We start from the raw sequence: 19,910 nt of genomic DNA, 5'->3' as shown, positions 1-19,910 counted from the left end.
TTTATAGCTCAAACAAATGGGTTAATAAGCTGCATCACCATAAGTGGGTGATAGTGCTTCAGTACTTTTCTCATGAGATCACAGAAGTTTAAAGCATCATAACAACAAGGCTTTCAAAGCCATTGATTGCTTCTCTCCAGTGATGCTACTTCACAGTATTATCCTAGCAACATTTATAACAGCAAGACAAACTGTCCCAGAAACTCAGTTTTTTCATGCCCGAGCTGCTTCTGCAAAAACACCTGTGCCAACATAAGAACAATTCTATAAAAAAAAGCAAATCTTAAATATCAGCCCTGAAGTTCAGTCAATTCTACCAAAACTGAGCTATACCTGGATCACTAACATAACTGAGAAGATTCGAGATACCAGGAGACCACTACCCATAGCTGTTGTCTGACCTTAGAACAGCCTTAATCAGTGACAAAAGAATATAAATTAGCAGCAACAGTTTGAAAGCCCCATTTCAAATGTCAGTTTTTCTGACATTAAGAGCACTGCAGAGAAGGAATAAATAAACAAGGGCAAGCCTTTCATTCTTAGGTAAGCTAACTTTCTTTCAACTCTTTCTGCTTAAGGAAAGAAGTTGCAATCAAACTTTCAGATACCTAAAGAGTTATAAAATCAGTGACTAAATGAAACAGGTTAGGAATTCAGTTTAGTCCTCCATGAAACTTCCAGAGGATTACACATTTTTATTTACACATATACACACACAGGATAATCATTCAGAATCTAAAGGGATGACTTTGATCATTTTGACCACTTTGATCATTTATACACTGCTAAGTTCTCATAGAAGTGCATTTAGAAAAAGTTGGTGTAAAAAGTAACTCACAGGTGTGTTAAATAGAAGCAGTTAAAAAACCTTTAATAACTAGATGAGTAAGTTGTCCCTTCATGAAATCCCAGAACAGCTTTTTCTTTTCATCACTTCCACAAAAAAAAGCAACAGGTATCATAGGAGTTCCTTTTAATATAAGCAAGACGTTGGCATTATCACAAATTACTTAGCTGATACAACACTCTGCAAGCTCAGTGGTTGCATTATGACCTGTAAAGATAGAAGTAAACCCCTAAAAGCTTTACTTCATAGCTCACATTAAGAAAATGCTTGCAGAATACCAGGATAAGCTAAACTTACAGCTTAAAACATTTTTCCTGACACAGAAAATATCATACCTATAACCAGGCCTGAATTTGACCCAACATATAGTGGCATGATGGCTTTTGGGGGTTTATTTTCATGTTCAAGAAGGTTATGACAGCATTTCTAGTGAACAAAATGAATTTCTTACCTTCAACCCGTGATTCCAAGTACTTATCCAACTCAGCATCTTTTTTCACTGCCTCATCTGAAACCTTAGGAGCATTTGAAAAACAAACTAGTACGATACTCATGTTATCACGACTCCCCTATATGACAAGATAAAAAACAAGAGTTAGAATCTTGAGTCTTGTTGTATTTTTTTCTATTTTAGTCACATTTTTACTTGTTCCAAATACAGTACTGTGATACACCTGGGAAAGAAGAAACCTTGCAATAAAACTCTATTTTGATTAAAAAGAGCCTCCAAGTTTTCCGACTGAACTATTTGATAAAATGAATTTTACCGATTTCTACTGTACATCCTTTAAGTCTAAGATATTTAGTGGACTTACTTACATGTCAACCATCTAAAAATAGTATCAAAAAAACAGGTCAGAAATTTGACAGCTGTTTAATGTTACCTTAGGCCAAATTAAAAAAACCAACTCCTGTTGCAAAATAAAAAGCAGAATCCTACACTACTAGAATAGTTAGCTACAGCTACTAATTTATTTCAGTTTGAGAGTGTCCATATAAGACATTGCATTCATTAAAATCTGTTTATCAGAATGCACCTGTGTCATGTATTGCACCTTGAAGAAACTAAGTACAAAACTGTAATTCATTTAGTATGGCCAAGCTGACCTTACAGACTATCACATGCTCGGCAGTATCAGCCAACACCTATTGTCAGATACTAATTTTAATGTCAGATCTTCACTAGTAAGCTCTGATGCCACTTTTCTGCTCATATTTAGCTTTCAAAATTATAATCCACTGCCAAATTTAAAACCTCACTGTCTAAGTCTCTTACAAGGAGATTCACCAGAACCGTAACTTAGATTCCTGGTTTGAAATCAAGATCTTAACTTCTCCCCCCAACTTTTGGTAGAATTTTAAGTGCCACTGGTAACTGCATATTGTTTCTGTGTAAGCTCAGCCTACTGGATAGTTCCTACGATCTTTTACAACAGCTCCTCCTCCTAAAGAAATTAAGTAGGAATCTGATATTACAATAAATTCCTTCAGAAGTACTCAGGAGTTATTCTACATTCCCTATTGTACCAAGCATATAGGAACACCTATCTTTTACAGCAGTTAATATTATATGGTACAACTCACATCCTGAAGACAGAGGGCACCGTTCTAATACCATCACAAACTGCAGAGATCCAGGATCTGACTTTATGAGGTCAGGGCTCAGTTTTACTGAAAGTATCCTAGTGTGATCACCCTTTAACAAGGCTGATCAAGTACTTGGTCAGAAAAGCTACCCTTTAGCGTTAGAATTCCCAACGTTAATGTTCCCATTCAAATCACACGTTTGGTCTGCGGCCTATTGAAGGAACTCTATTTGCCCTAGCAGGAGTTGCACTTTTCGGGGAATGCTAGAAATGGTATACCTACAAAACGTGTATAGACCGACCTGTAGCTGCTCTGAGCAAACTCAAAATTTGATGAGAAAGCTCAGATGCAGAAGTAGTGCTTCTCCACCTAAGCTACAACAATGAGTTGAGGACACCACTTCAGATGACAGATAAACCGTATCTTGAAGAGGAGATTATGCAAACACTGGATTTATGCAAAGGATAGAAGCACTGCCCAACTTGAAAGAAAAGCAGTAAGAAACCAACCTTGCATAGAATTCATTAATTTTTCAAAAGCTCGTATTTAGAAACAAAGTTTAGATCTGGAAACATAAGCAAGTATTACTTGAGGAAATAACAAATCTTTATTTTTGCAATTGCCATCACCTCTTCAGGCACAAAGGATGATGTTGTATATTCGTCAGAAAGGATATATAGTCAAATAGGTACAGAAGGTTGAGGGAATAAAGAGGTAAAAGGGGAAGAGTAGGCCAGGAAGAGCTGTTAACACCGCACCCATCTAAACAGAAGATCATTTTGGAATAGTTGCTTGGAGAAAACAGTTACGTACCTTATGTAAACAAGTGTCCACTACCCAATTGCACACTTTTTCCAGGTCATCCGATACTTCAAGTCTAGACTTAACAAATTCACAGAGCTCTTCATTGCTCATTACATCCCAGATTCCATCACAAGCCAAGATGATAAACTCGTCTTCTTCTGCCCTTAAAATTTCACAAACCTCAGGCTCTGGAGAAACAAGTTGTTCTGTAGGGCCTTTACCGTCAACACATTTGTAGTCATAGTCCCCCAGAGCTCGAGAAACTGCCAATGAACCATTAACACGCTGAATCATTACACTGCCTCCTGCATTCTGGATTCGTTCTTTCTCCCTTGGGTTGCAAGGTTTGTGATCCTGTGTTGAAAAACAGACTTGTCCATTCCTATAGAGAACAGCACGTGAATCACCACAATTGATAAAATATACATGCTCAGGTGAAATCAAAACTGCCACTGCTGTTGAGCCACTTCTGTCCATCCCATTTCTGAGGTCTGAGAAATTGCGCATATACTCATCAATTTTCAAAAAGCCAGTTCTGATTCCACTCTTGACATTTTCCACTGAAGGTTCAAGAGCAGATCCAGATTTTTCTGTCGCCCTAAAGTCTTCATTGTTAGTGATGTGTTCTAGTAAGTGTGCGGAGCAATAATTTGCAACGCGAGATCCTGCGTGACCATCATAGACAGCAAAAAAGGACCAGTCCTCTAAGCCCTGGGGAATACCTACAACTGCTGTGTGAGCATCTTCCATTTCCACTCTCCATCCCTGCATACTGCTGAGGCCATAACGCAAGCCATTCCCTGCACCATGAGCATTATGTTTCTCAGTTTTTGGTTTATCCAAAAATGCACCCATGTTTATACAATATTGAATCTGGAAAACAGAGAAGAAAAGTCTTAGTTTGTAAAATCACCACTCCATATAAGCTCTCTTTGCCATCTTTCTTCTTTATAAAACAAGTGATAAAGCATGCACACGTGCAAAAGCCAACAACTATAACAGGAGGAAAAAATTTAGTAAATTACACAAACGAAGCATGAATTTACAGATACCTGTTTGCATTTTTAGGTAGCTTTTTTGTTTGTCTGGGGTTTTTTTTGGTGGGGTGTTTTGTCTTTCAAAGAGCTACTTCAACAAAATTAAAAGCTCTCCATAGGAAGGCAGAGCAGTTCACAAACCTTTGCAGCCCTGCCCATTTTGTTGTTTTCTGCAGAAACTAATTCATGACGGAAAAATAACACCCATAGCATTCATATCCTCTTCCCGGGTTTACTGTAGCATGAAGAGAAGCTAATACTTCATAAACAAGGACTAGTCTCACTGTGTCTGCATGTACTCTGGTACTTCTGCATTCTAGTAAAGCATGGCAAAAGTGACAACAGGGGAATGCAAACCATCTGCCAAAGGAAACAAGAAGGCAAATCCTGCTCTGATCCAAGAGAGCTTCCCTTGGATTCTCTCAATAAATGATATAATTATAGTACAATGCAATCAGGAAAAAAAATATAGTTAGATTCTACATCCAACCTCCCTTTTTAGGGCAAAAAGTCAGGACTTCCCTTCAGATAATCCAGACTTGACACTATCTCTTTCCTACAGTGGCCTCTGTGAGGTGCTGAGGATCCCCACTTACTACACAGTCCCCAGCAGTCTGCTCACTGGTTATGCCTCTTTTGAACTCTGCCTCTCACTCTTACTTCGATACAAATTTCTACAGACCTTCCCAAATATTGATGCAACTCCATATTTGGTTTACTTTTTAGTCTAGTTTTACTGTGTGTCTTCATTCAGGTTTAATGGCTTTTGATTCAGCTACGACTAACATTATGCGAAAGGAGCACTGTGGCTCTGTAAGAGACTGAACATCATATAACTTGATGTACTTTTTCTTAAAATGAGTAGAGTAAGCATCTGGCTAAGTCACATCAACTGAGGAATGCCAGAATTGAAACAGCTCTTATGTTTGAGTACTGTGCATTGTTCTAAGTCTTCATATCATCTGTTCTGACACAGAATAAACCACTAATGAGACTCCAGAAAGGTTTACTTGAGAAGATGATTTCTTGAAACAGTCAGCTAGAAATTGAGGTCTTGAATGGACAGTATAAACGCTAACACTGTGCAATTACCCCCTCTAGTCCAGCTATGAGATGCTACCATGATTTCTGATACTTTCTCATTTATTAGGGAACTCCACACTTCTTGTCTCTAGGTACCAATCTTCTGCTACTGAGTCCAATTTACAACACACAAATCTCGTGCTTGCTAAATTGTCTTAAGTAGCTATTAAAAATAGGAATTGTATGACACCAAAGAAAGTGTCTTGAGCCTTTTCTGCTCTCCAAATCAGGCTTTCCATGTACAAGGCACATATTCACAGCTGCAGAATCTAGAATAAACCCAAATTATTAAGAGAACACGCTTGGAGACTGTTACCAATTTGATTTATTCCATATGAACACAAAAAGTCCTCAAACAGAATCTTATGAAACAAAACCAGAAATACCAATCCTCAGATAATGGCACATCTCATACAAAAAAAGTATGTTACAGAATGACTTCAAACCCACATCTAACATTCTCAAAATACTTTCAAACACATACTGTCCATCCTAAACTTCCCACTTTCCCAATCAGTTCAATGTCACGATATTATCTAAAGAATTCCATGCACAAGAAACCACAAATATTATCTTTATCTCTGTATTCACCATCCACTGGCCTCTAATTATAATACCTGGGATAGTAAAGATGAAGATAAAAGGGCTACACAACCTTGTATTATGCATTGTAAGCTTCATACTGTATGCAATTTGCAAGTGAAAGTAGTAAGTGACATTCTGCTCACAACTATCTGCATCATTATTTTTCCTTCTTTATCTGAAAAGAATATTCACAACATAGCAAATCAGTAGTAAGCAACACACAGCAATGGAATGAAGAATTCAATACTTAACAAGGTCCTCAGCCAAAATGCTTTTCACAACCCTTTCTCTTGACAGATCTGATCTTGCTTTTAAAAAACAAACAAAAAAGAATCAGTGTGAAATAGTGTCATGAAAGCAAAGCAAGGCAGAGCTGCAGAACACCACAAGTACGTGTCCTCAGCAACTGACCTTCTCAGTCATGAACTCAACAAGTTGCACATAGTTTAATAGCTGAACTGCCATCTGTAAAGGAGATTCATGGAAGAATTCTAATAGCTGCTGACCACTTATTCACAGATTACACACAAAACCAGCAAAAATTTAACACAGGACTCAAGTGCTGCCAAAATGACAGAAGCCCTCCAACACTTCAGACCTTGTCCTTTACCTGTATGTCCTTATGTTCTTAAAATAAAAAATGGGGGAAAATAATATGACTATGGAAAAAGATAAACCTATTTAATTGCAAGAGCCTATGAGCTCAGTAGAGTGTAGTGTTTTATATGTATAAGATAAAATATATTGTTAAAAAAACAAAGGTAAGTTTCACATCTTGGCTTTACCTATTCGTAAGTAGCTTCACTTTTTACAGCAGTGAGAAACTGAAAAGATCATACTAAAGATTATAATCTTGATAATCTAAACATCCTGGTTAATATTACAGAGCTTTAATAAAGGATGCAGAAATTGACTTGCAATCAGTAAGAAAACAAAAAGTCTAGGAATCAACTTATGGCTGGCCATATGAAAGACACCAAACACGTAAGCCTTTCTATCCCTGTGTGTATTATGTAAACTATATAAAGGAGCCAACTGATTTCAAGACCAGATGAAAAAGTCAGGTCATTTAGTGAGCATGAAAGAAACACTGAAACTCAGCTTTTCAATCAAAATTATCACTGACAGTAAGGCACAAAGATGATTTACACCTTTTTAACAATAGCACCTTTTTTTTGGCATTTTAAAAACACTAAATTACAGAAAATAACAGACAAATGACATGGCACATGGGTGAGTACAATATATTCCTATCAGATAGTATGCACAAATGTAATTTGAACTTCACATCTATAATGCCAACACACACACTATCTCTAGGAGTAAATCAGCTGTGTATATACCTATGTACAAATTAGTTAAGTAAATCTGAGATACCTTAATAAAATTGGTAGTATTGTACCAAACTTTGCTTTTTTAGTAAAGCAGTTTGTATAACAAACAAAACACTACTTGTTTTCTTTAAAATTAAAAGGCACAAAACAAAACAGTTCCACTGGAGAAACAGTACCCTGGTTCTCACATCTAGTTTTGTCCCTCTTAACAGCTCAGGCTAGATCAATAAACACACCTGAGCACCTAAAAATGGAACTCAGCCAAACTGACCTTCAAAAATCCTACAGAAGGCAAAGCCTATAATAGGTCTAACCTGGTGTTTCCATCTTCTATTTTAAGCTAGATACAAATCAATCCTGACAAGCACCTAACTAACGTTTAAGTCAGGAGTCAGGTCAGAATTCACAAGTTACAAAATCATATATTCATGCTGGGAGAGATCTCCAGAACTTACCTAGTCCAAGCCCCTATTCAAAGTTCAATCAATATAATATCTAACACCAAAGATGGTTCAGGCTGTTCAAATCCTTGTCAACTTTTGAACATCTTGAAGGATGAAGATTCTATAACCTCTGGGCAACCAGTTTACATCATAATGAAAACAGAACTCTCATCAGTGCAGTCTGTGTCCTTTTAGGCTTTCATTACACATCTCTGGGAAAAGCATAGCTCTATCTTATCTATACCCTCCCCTTACCTGCCTGGAAGACAGCAACTGGATCCACCCGTTGGCCTTTCCTCCTCCAGACTGAAGGAACTTGGCTCTCTCCTCTCTTCCTACATCACATGCTCCAGCCCCTAAGTAAGAGTGGTCCTCCACTCAACTCGCTCTACTGCGTCTTTCTTGTACTGGGGGTCCAACACTCCACACTGTATTCCAGCCTCATCAGTTTCAAAAAGAGGGAAATAATCACTTCTCCCAACATGCTGTATAAACCTTTTTTAATGTGGCCCAGGCTTTCATCACAATAGATACAATGTTCCCTAATGTTAAGCTAACTTGTCCTGGTTGTCCACTAAGACCCCATAATTCTTTTTCTGCAAAGCTGATTCCTAGGCAGTCATCACCCAGCCTGCACTGACAGATAAGGTTACTCTCTTCCAGGTACGTGACTTGATTAAACTTTCTGAGGTCACCATCAGACCGTTTGACCAACTTGTCAAGACCTTTTTATCTTGACCTCTCCCTCCAATATGGTATCAAATGTGCCAAGAGCAAATACTCTTCCACTATCCAGGTTGTTAATGAAGACTTCATTACGCTTCCTCTCAGCGGTCAACACCTCTCACCATTTCTTGAGGGACTTAATGCCTTAAAGTCCCAAGCATCTTTGCAGCCCAAGATTCCATCTTAAAACACAGCCAGAGGAACAGATGAAGTGCCCACCTTCACCTAGTAATTCAACCCTGGTTTAACCAGTCTGTAAGCTCAAAAAGTTCAGTACCCTTTCAGCCTTTCAGCTTTAATTTCCTAAAATCCCGTTTTCAAATGCAACCTGTGTAACACAGTGGTCTGAAAACACAATTTAATTTCCCCCTGGTGAAAACATTTACCCATGCAAGATTATTAGTGGAAGCTTTCAAAATACAGAAGACTGTATCTACTGTAATTCCCCAAACTTTCTTAGAAATGGAGGACACCTTTGTTCTCATCCATGCTCCACAGACTATTCTTTAAAATAATACATAGTCTTCAGATGAGGAATGGAAGCCTAGGACTCCCTTCCCCCAGCAGTCTCCCCAATTCTGGGAAAAAGAATAATAATAATATCATCATCTTCATCATCACCTGGTAAATGCCAACGATTACCAAGGCTCAAAGGCTTTTGGAAGGCCTTTAGAGGAAGAAAATACTGCCCTTTCCCCCCCACTCTCTGACAATGGAAGAAACTGAGACTGAGCAGTGTGCAGCCAATGCAGCAGTTCTAGCTACCGCTCTACTCTACACTCTTCATATAGTTTGAGATCAATAGATAAGCTATTCCTAAGAGCTCAGGGCAGTAAGTTTCTAACAAAAGCTGACACCGCTTTCCCAGGGCAAAACCTAACCCAAGGCTTATTTCTCTGAAGCCCTAACACACATTCTTCCCTGATGTTTCCTACCTGATAGAAATCCTACCTGAAGTCCTTACCTCCTATACAGAGAACTTAAGCAGTAACTCAGGCTCAGGAAACCAGACATTACCCTTTTGAGGTAGGGAAATATGAAGACAAAAGCCATGTCCTCTGACACATACAAAAAGTTAATGAAAAGTTAGTGATCAGTATCCTTTTCCCCACAGCTACACAGTGAAGACTTTCTTTGGTATTAGATCAACCATAGAGTAAATGGTCTTCAAATCAGGTCTGCGCTCAAGCTCTGAATTTCTCTGGTTAACAGAAAAACAACCACACTCACTGATTTTTTTTCCCCAAGATCTAGTTATAAAATAGCAAATGGTTCTTGCTCGGGTACAGACATCCATGATTTTCTAGTACATCACGAAGGCAAAATAGGTAGCTACTTTAAATGAAATTACACTCCTTTCCATACAGATTGATATTTAACAGGCAAAAATATGCACTTGCTGGCTCATGAAGGCAGCAGTCCTAGTTTCGGCTGGGACAGAGTTAATTTTCTTCCTAGTAGCTGGTAAGAGTGTTGTGTTTTGGATTTAGTATGAGAACCATGTTGATAACACACTGGTGTTTTCAGCTGTTGCTAAGTAGTGTTTATACGAAGTCAAGGACTTTCCAGCTTCTCATGCCCTGCCAGCGAGAAGGCTGGGGTGTACAAGGAGTTGGGAGGGGACACAGCCAAGACAGCTGACCCCAACTGGCAAAGGGATATTCCACACCATTTGATGTCATGCTCAATATATAAACTGAGTGAAAGCTGGCCAGGGGCTGCTGCTCGGGAACTGGCTGGGCCTCGGTTGGTAAGTGGCGAGCAACTGATTGTGCATCATTTCTTGTGTATATTCCAATTCTTTCATTATTATCAGCATCATAATCATTATTATTATTAATTTTCTGTCCCATTAAACTGCCTTCATTTCAATGCATGAGTTTTCACACTTCCACTCTTCTGACTCTCTCCCCCATCCGACTGGGGGTGAGTGAGCAAGCAGCTGTGTGGTGCTTAGTTGCCATCTCAGCTTAAACCCCAACAGTCCTTTTCAGTTCCCAGCATGGGGAATAATGGGTTGAGGTAACAACAACTCTGACTTGAACATGCTAGAACAAATTTGCTATGCACATTTGTTATACCGGTTTAATAGGCACTGGTCACACTGTTGATTTATTTGCTCTTAAAGTTGGTGTGCTTGTTCTTAAACATAGTAACTTACTGGCTTCATATGTTCCCTGTTGTGCTGTTTATCACCCATGGGAACTCGCCTAAGGTTATGTTATACTTTCTAACACTGGCTTATGATATGACAGAATTGCTGATGGCGAAAGTAATCTGGTATTCATACTCAGCATTGCCATCATCGCTGTACTTTGGGAGCCATCTATAGGAAACTATTAATAATTGCACCTTCTACCTTCTCTCCAGAGTCCCAAACCATGGGGGAGACACCTCCCTACTTCCCTTCCTCTTCCCCTTCTCCTCCAGGCTAGCTACAACAGCTCTTATGAATTTTTAATATCCTCGAGATGTTCAAACTAGCATGTTCCTACTGCTTTGTCTTCTGAATGTGTTCCATGTCTTGTTTAAGGTTAAACAACTATATTAAGAATAACCATCCAGGGATCTGCCTCAAGCACGGATAGGGCAGGATGTGTGGGATAGTATGGGCAAGTACCTAAGCCACTGGGCATCCCCGGTGTTTTGGAACTTCGCCCAGAACAAGTGCGGAATCTGCAAAAACTAGTTAAGGACTTGGAAAAAGAATGCTGTAACCCTTGCAGCTCCAGAAACACAAAAGACTGCAATGTGCTAGGGCCTTGCCCATGCCAACCAAGCCCTGCTCAACACTATTCAGTACCCTCAGGGGGAAAAGAACATCTCTGGATCCGATAACAAAGTGAGAGGCAAGGCAGTTACTTCAACCCTGGTAACAGGCACTGTGGCTGAACCAGAGAACCAACCCATGCCAGTATCAGTCGCCCTTCCACACAAAAAAATAAATACTAAAGTCACCTCATACAGTAAGGAATGAATAAGTAGGGCCATCATGAAAAAAGGAAGAGGCAGAACCCATAAAAGAGATGGTAACCACCCAATCCCTATCCCCAAGTGAACTGAGACACACATGATAAGACTTCAGTCATCATCTAGGCAAGCCCAATGTCACCTGGCTGCTCTGATGCTGGGATAATGGGGCCAGTAATCTGGAATTTGAGGGTAGGGAAACCAAGCAGCTAGGATCACTTTCTAGGGAACAGGGGAATTGATAAAACAATCAGAAAAGGGGCACAAGCCCTCAGCCTCTGGAGAACTACCATGAAGAGAGGTATCGGGTCTCGAGAAACAAGTCTTCTGGTGACATGGCATCCCAGAAAGAATTGAGCTAGACAATGGTACTCACTTCAGAAAAAATCTCACAGGCACCTGGGCCAAAGGTCATGGCATCAAGTGAGTATATCATACCCCCTATGATACTCCAGCCTCTGGGAAAATCAAATGGTACAATGGACTGCTAAAAGACTATACCAACAGGTGGTTGAACACTCAAACACTGGGATATACCACCTGGCTAGTCAACACTAGGGCATCTGCCAATCAAGCTGGCCCTGCCAAATCAAAAGCCTTTTCATACTGTAGAAGGAGACAAAGTCCCTGTAGTGCACATAAAAAATATGCTTGGGAAGACAGCCTGGATTATTTCTGCCTCAGGCAAAGGCAAATCCATTTGTGAGGTTGTTTTTGCTCAAGGACCTGGGTGCATTTGGTGGGTAATACAGTAGGATGGTAAAGTCCAATGCGTACATCAAGGGAATTTGATTCTGGGTGAGAATATTCAATGATTTGAATTGTATGATGTTAACTGCTACAAGATACTGTATGTCATGACTATGGTTGCTGTATAAATGGTATTACGATAAAAATTATCCAGATTAATGAAGAATTAATTTTAAGGATAGAACCAAAAAAGAGTAGTGGTGACAGAACTAGAACTGGTTTCAGCATGCAGCAACCCTACACCACACACCATCTCTCCTGCCCAGAAGGACTACTGTGACAGATGACCCAAAGTCACAGATTAAATAATATCAGACATTTTTAGACATATGGCACATACAGGGAATGATACCTGCCTGTATATTTCAAAAGACATGAAAAGGTGGAGGTAATTGAGATGTTGTGGAAAGCGTGGAACTTATAGTATGGACATAAATAGCATAGAATAAGAGGTAGATGATGTATCCTCATTTTGGCTGGGATAGGGTTAATGTTCTTCCTAGTAGCTGGTAAGAGCGTTGTGTTTTGGATTTAGTATGAGAACCATGTTGATATCACACTGATGTTTTTCATTGTTGCTAAGTAGTGTTTATACGAAGTCAAGGACTTTGCAGCTTCTCATGCCCTGCCAATGAGGAGGCTGGGGGTGCACAAGATGCTGGGAGGAGACACAGCCAGGACAGCTGACCCCAACTAGCCAAAGGAATATTCCACACCATATGATGTCATATGTAGCATATAAACCGGGGGAAAGCTGGCCAGGGGCTGCTGCTTGGGGAGTGGCTGGGCATCGGTCAACAAGTGGTGCGCAATTGGACTGTGTATCACTTCTCTATATTCTAATTATTTTATTATTATAAAATAATATTTAACATTATAATTATGCCGTCCATTTCTGTCCCATTTAACTGTCTTTATTTCAGCCCATGAGTTTTCTCACTTTTACTCCTCTGATTCTCTCCCCAGTCCCACTGGGGGTGAGTGAGTGAGTAGCTGTGTGGTGCTTAGCTACTGGCTGGGGTTGAACCACAACAGCAGCCAAAATGTAATTAGATTATAAAGGTCTACAAGCCATAATCAAAGTTTTTTTAGATACTATAAAATAATTTTCAGATCACATGTCAGTTTCAAAGAGAACATCAAAACTAGACTAATACCTTGATGGTCAACAGTCCCAAAGGCAATATCGTATCTTTTCATATAATGAGAATGGTCCAACATCAATCTTTAGGGCTTAGGTCATAAAAGTGTACTGTAAAATGTCTCTTCCTCAGAAGGATTCACTCAACGGGCCAGTCATTTTTAATAAGTCAGTGCTATGGAAAAGAAACAGCGCCAGAGTTTCCTGTTACAAAACACATGTGCTCCTGCTATAAAAAAAAATGACGTTTCAGAAGAGAAAACACTGCACTAGATATTAAAGATGTAAATGATGAATAAATACTCAAATTTCTGTGACAAGCAACTTCCAAGGTTATTGAAAGTGCAGGAATAACTTCTTTGGTTTAAGTAAACAAAAATTAAAAATCAAACTTAAACTTGGTAGAAAGCTCCTGTCTGACTCTACTTTGCACTCTCTCATGTATACATATATCCATACACACACTCTACACATTAAATGCATCTATACACACTGCAGATAGTTTGACATTCCTAATGATTCTATATACCCGTCGATTTACACAAGAAATAGTGACATAATAATGTAAGTAATTTTTTACTAATCTTTTATTTACAATATACTGTCATTGTACTATCGCCATACTTAAATTACGCTATTTATACTATATAGACTAAATACAAGTTCAGTTGATGACTGAAATCAGCTTTAAAGGTCTTCACTACTGATCTCAAAACTTGGGATTGCTTTTGATTTACTGACCTTAAAAATACTGGCACTACATAATTTACATTAGGCAAACACTGAATTTTTGAGCACAAGCTCTATTTGAATCTTGGCTGCAACAGCTACTCTAACTATGTAGCCACAAGTACTGGCAGAGTCAAGCAGCAGTTAACAAAATCTAAGAATAAGATTAATGGCGAGACAGTGATTACTATTCATGTCCACTCCCTCTGGGGTTTATTAGTTTTGAAAGGTTGGTTTGCCTGTAAATAATCTGTGGCCATGGGAGTTACTATTAGGAAAGATCTCAGCTGACCAAAGCCAGTGACACAAAGAAATTAAATAACAATATAAACCTTTAATCGAGAGCCTACTATCAGAAACTTTTCCTGTCAGGATGACATGAAAAAAAGCCCAATAGGCTTTTAAACAAGGAATTAAACAAAAATTTATGAGTTATCCCCATCACTAGGTAGACTAGACGCCAGGAGCTACAGCTGTAACCTTGAAATTTATCTCTGCATCTCTATTCTTAGAACAGTTAAGACAAAAAAGAAAACACAAAACATTTCCCCCACCACACTACTTTTAAACCAGCAAGTTAAAATGGGGAAAAAGATTTGAGAATGTGCTTAAGCTGCTTTAAACTGGTCTGGAGGTACAAACCAACCACAGGAGTAATGTAACACTGGATTCATATCTATTTTCAATGTCAGCAACAATACCTGAATACATTATCACTTCTGCTCTGCCTCAGCTACTCACCACTACACTGTGCAAGCAATTCCTTTTCTTCTGGAACTGCTGGCTGAGACATTTTTGCCCTTACTCTTTGAACTGCTTCACTGAAGAGGTACCAAGTTAGCTTCAGTACTTTGAAGCTGGGAGGGGGGTGGAGAGGGTGGGAATAGAAAGGAGCACCAGAAGCTAGGTTAGGAGCTATACCTTTTTTGCTGTTTTTAACACCACAACAGCATACACACCGGTCTTTTCAGAGGTTCATTTTATATTCTGCTTTCTTGTATGTTATTTAAACATGGATGAAGCTAGGCTGCAGATCTTCAAGAGCAACTTATATGGCAACCATCTCATGGATGACTTGGACACTTCTGTGCTGAGCCTTCTTATTTTTCTGGAATGCAGTTTGGTAGGTACAAAGAGATCATACTTCAGATATTCAAGATGAGCTTCACAAAAACCTTAAAGTGGGCTCTGAATGTAGTTTTGCAATCACAGCATATAGTACAAAGCCGTAAGTGATCAGGTTGATGCATTTTTACAGTCACCATGCCTTTATCATGCAGGTTCACCTTTACATAAAGTCGGAAAAGTGAACTTCACAAAGTACTGTGGCTTGTTTGTCCCTACTGACCACACTACGACAAGGTTTACATTGCATGATATTAACTGAATTTCCTTTTGTTTCCCTGTATCTATTTGTACTTCCTGTAGCCAATAAGCATGCTCTTACTTCTTCGCTAGGCTATTCAAACCAGATACACATGCGGCACCTGAATATAACAAAGCATTGCCCTAGTATAAAAGTGGTTCTTCCATAATAAAGTTTATAGTTATCTCTATGCAGAATTACTTGAATCTTCTTTTTTTGTTCTTTAAATTCAACAGGAGACCAACTATTCTGAGTTTAAATTTAGTTTGCTCCTTTTCGATCATTAATCTAATCACCACCAGCCAGAATTTTTAAACAAACAGCATCTAAAACTTCGAAGAAAGAGAACCAATGTTTAGCCAATACACTACTGGTATTAAAATTGAAGGCTTATTTTACTCATTAGCATGACGCAGTGTGTCGCTAGAAATGAGTCATCCCTTATTCTAGATTTAGGCATTTAAGACAACTTTTCCTACCTTTTTTAATGTTTGTTTACTAAAAGCTTCACACACATTTTTGTGAGAATGGGGTAGCAGTGAATCACCAATTCATATCACCAATAAATTGTTCCTAAACAAGTCTGAAAGTCCGGAATAAGCAGGTCTGTAGAACCACAGTAAAACACCAAGCCATTTATTTACATAATTGAGCAGTGACCTGTTGATTTACACAAAAATCTGAGGAAGTCAGACAGAGGGTTGGGCTAAATGAGTGCTAGAGGTCCACTCCAAGATAAATTAGTCTATGACAATACAAGAGTTGTGCCTTTTTTCAACCTGTTACATCACTGCAAATTAAGTACAAGCATTCAATCAAAACAGTAACAAAAAAAACCGCCCACCAAAACCACAAGCAACAACAAAAAGCCCAACCAAAAACCCCAAACCACATTTGAATCCTTCTTTCATTGTAGCAGCAAAACAAAGTCATCTCCTCAGCACTGTCTGACTCTCCTGTCACTGACCCATGCATCATCCAACTTCTGAGTAAGACATACTAGTCTGCTTTATATCAACAGTGCAGACTCCTGTCCTACCACTAAGGAAAAAAAAAGTGCAGCCTAAGGCAAGCAACTTTTCTTGACAAAGACACCAAAATGTGAAATCAAGACTGAAAGGCCTTAACTTGATCATAATTCTGCAGATTCAGCATATGCAATAAAGCTATCTCACGTATAGTCTTCAAAAACCATACTCCCTGTTTAAAAACATAAATAAATTACTCAGAAATATACATCCAAAATATGCAATCTCAGTGACAGGTATTTGTGGTGGTTTGGTTCTGTTTTGTTTCTTTTTTTAAATATAGGTTTGTAGGGCCCTACACCCAAGTTTAGAATACAGTGATTGAGTAGTGGGACAAGAGTTATCTCCATCACTGTCAGATAAAGTTATGATAGAAAACAAGCAGCCAAAACATTTTCACTGACCTGGAAGAAGACATCAACCTCTACCCCTGAAAAGGTGATTCAGGAGTTGAAACTACAGTGAATTTGTAAAAAGAATTTAGAGATTTTCTATAGCAAAGTTAAAAAAGGCAACTTAAGGAGTACTGCTGATATTAGTGCATTTAAGGAAATACAGACCTTGAGGAGAAAAAGCCACCTGCAGACAGCAAGCTGACCTCAACGCACAGTGGCAAAACACTTCATGACTTTTACAGACTGACACCGTACAGTCCTTTGTGTAAGCATATACCTTGTTCAAACTCTGGGTCAGCATATATTTAGGTGTTGAAAGATTACTTTTCTTTCCAATTTTGGAAAGAGCTTTGTACCAGAGCAGAGAAAAGCTGTACTTTAAGTTCAAATTCTTCCCAAATAAGATTAGGCAAAACTCAAGTGCTTTTAGAGAAGACCACATCCTTTTATCCAATCTACTCTGAAATATCTGTTAAATTCTTGGCCAATTACAAACTGCAAGTTAAAACACAGCTAAAGAAAAAGCAAGTAAACCTTTCCTGTAAATTTCCAAGTGACAGAATTTGTTCTTACCTGTAACTGCAACTTTGTCAAGGTTCTAGTTCCGTGCTCGAAGAATTAGTTTACATTCCTGCTGCCAAGAAGCACATAACAGAATGACTTGCAAAACCTTGAGATAACCATACAGGACACAGCATCTGCTTTATTTTGGTATTTCCTAAAAGAAACAAGGAAAGTAGTTAGCTACTCCAGATGGTTTACAACAGATTTGTACATGAATTTTTTTCATGAATATAACTTTTTCCTAAATAGAAGTGCTTGAACTAAAGCCATGCCTGGATGTCAAAAGACCTTCCAGTACACTCTCTAAACATCATATTAAAGATTAATACTCACAAAGATTCATTTTCCTTATTTCCTTCACCACCACAGCACTTAAAAAGTCATCTAGCCTATCACCTAGTACTCAAGTCCTTCAATTCAGTATCAGAAGGAACAGCTTTTGCATGCCTGCTCATGGTATTTGCTTAATTTTATTCCCCTGCTCCAATGACAGAGTATCCCTTGAGTACTTGACAAGACTTAAACCCACCAAATGCAGCATGTATAATTTGTAAGGTCTTTATTGTGCTTACTTAGATAAAAATGCACAAGAGTTTAAAATAAAAGCAGTAAGCTTCAGTTGCAAAAGTATCTCAGCTCCTCTGAAATAAGAATCACTGTTTCTTTTGAGGAAGCTCTTACGAAATTAATCATAAACTCAGCTTAAAATGCAAAAGCAGCAGATGACTAACAACTTAAATGTGTGCATCCACCTAAGCGGGATGCAAATGTCCAAATTCCTTCATGGGTCAGGGACTACGTATTTAATCTTATAAACTGTTGCATCTTAACACAAGTTACCATGAGAGTACACTGGTAGAAGGAACTGTCACAGGAAGAAGTCTCCGTAACAGCCAGCTTTGTCTGGGGCACAAGGAAAATACAAGCCCTTACTGTAACACTGATGATTTTCAACTGATTACAGGACTTTGATGAACTGAATGAGTGATAAAGGGAGACATACTACAGACCTTGACTTTAAGCCTGTCGATTGAAGAAAGGAGCTATGAGAACATTTCATAATGGTTTGCCATTTTCAGCTACCATAAAGCGTCATAAACAAGAAATTCCTCAAGAGGAATACTGTGCTGCTGTTTGAAGAACTGTAGAGGTTCAGTAAGTTTTATGCCTGTAATGCTTCAAGCCCTGTATTTTCCCCAACATTCTGCCTTCTCAGGCACCACAACAGAACAGACGATTCAAGGAATCAAACTAAGCCAGAAAAGGTAAATTACTTTCTGCCACTTGAGCTCTCTGAACCAGCTCAGGAAATGCAGTCAAGTGCCAATGACAGAAAGGTAGAACCAGCAGCTGCTGCGGATTCAGATTTGCCCAGAGCATTGTGAAATTACACCTTAACTAGCACTAAATCATTAATGAACTCTGGAAAAGTATTTTGAAAGAACTAGACAGCAAGTACCTTAAATCGTTGTACTGGACTACATGGCAAAAGCCCTCCCCCAAAAGGTAAAATGTTTCAGTAAAAGAAGAGTTGTTTCCACATCCAAGAGCTTGGGGGGGGGGGGGGAGAACAGCCCAACACAACAAAACACAAGCAGTACAGCTTCACAGAGCTGCACAAAATAACCCCTAATTCCCTCTTAACTACATCAGTGATAAGGGCATTAACACAGAACACAACTCCCTTCAAGAACTTCCTTCCACCTTCGGAAGATCCCCTTAATTAGGAGGGTACAGGGGGTTTGCAGGATGAAGTGCTCAAAAGCCTCAGTTCTAAAGGCTACTAGAGTAGTGTCAGAAGTGGCTGACTAAAAAAAGCAGACCGGAAGACAAGTATTATGCTTCCCAGAAGCAAGAGGCTTGACCTCTCCCAAATTCTCTTACTCTGCAGAGGACATGAGAGCATTCATTAGACACAGGTGATTTTTAACCTTAGGCAGCTTACAGTAGGGCAGCTTCACATATATTGTAGTTTAACAGCATCTTACCCCAGAATATGCTCCTATTTATACCTTAATTATCAGAAGTGAGAAATACTATATGCAGTATCCTAAAACACAGTAACATCTTAAGATATGAACTCCATGACTGAACATTGCATGAAGAGGGGACACTACTCCTTACCTACTTCTATACAGTAGTGACTCCTGCCTCTCCAAATAAGCAGCACAATTCTTTTTTCCATATTAAAAGACACTTAGATTCTTGATACAGCTTTGGGATAACAAGCTATTGAATCCAGCTCCCAAAAATTCATGCACAGAAAATGCTCACATACACAATGAAAACGTGTTACCCAGATTGCTCATCATAAATTACATCCCCAGAATAAAGCTGAATGCTTCCTATTAGAGGCTTAACAAAATAACAAGACCTATTAAGTATTTAATTTGGGCTCCTTAGATCTTTCGAGCATGTAAAAACGCTTAACATCTGAGTAGGACTTAGTTCAGTAAACTTCTACAGTTTTTGCTATTAAGAAACTAATACTCTACAGTAGAACAGTTGTTAATTAAGCACA

At 38.8% G+C, this 19,910-nt stretch overlaps 1 protein-coding gene across 4 annotated transcripts in view; it reads right to left on the bottom strand.

The window, feature by feature from the left end:
* The window catches only part of PPM1B (protein phosphatase, Mg2+/Mn2+ dependent 1B), a 61,114-nt gene that overhangs the window by 18,725 nt on the left and 22,479 nt on the right, over positions 1-19,910 (bottom strand). For 3 of the 4 annotated variants that reach the window (XM_061475527.1, XM_061475524.1, XM_061475523.1), the window contains 3 exons: positions 17,399-17,543; positions 3,248-4,111; positions 1,299-1,416 (listed from right to left, as the gene is read on the bottom strand). In XM_061475527.1, coding sequence (XP_061331511.1) covers positions 1,299-1,416; positions 3,248-4,093 — 964 coding nt within the window. In that variant the 5' untranslated portion in view covers positions 4,094-4,111; positions 17,399-17,543. Of the gene's footprint in view, positions 1-1,298; positions 1,417-3,247; positions 4,112-13,323; positions 13,459-17,398; positions 17,544-19,910 lie in introns of those variants that run through there. The other variant, XM_061475526.1, reaches the window with a different exon arrangement.

This window comes from Pezoporus flaviventris, unplaced genomic scaffold, assembly GCF_033815535.1.
Source record: "Pezoporus flaviventris isolate CSIRO_AGI_PZ_B2104156 unplaced genomic scaffold, CSIRO_AGI_Pfla_v1 ptg000083l, whole genome shotgun sequence".
NCBI classification, from domain to species: domain Eukaryota; kingdom Metazoa; phylum Chordata; class Aves; order Psittaciformes; family Psittacidae; genus Pezoporus; species Pezoporus flaviventris.
Note: the sequence above shows the minus strand (reverse complement) of the source record. Positions and strands in the feature narration are given on the sequence as shown.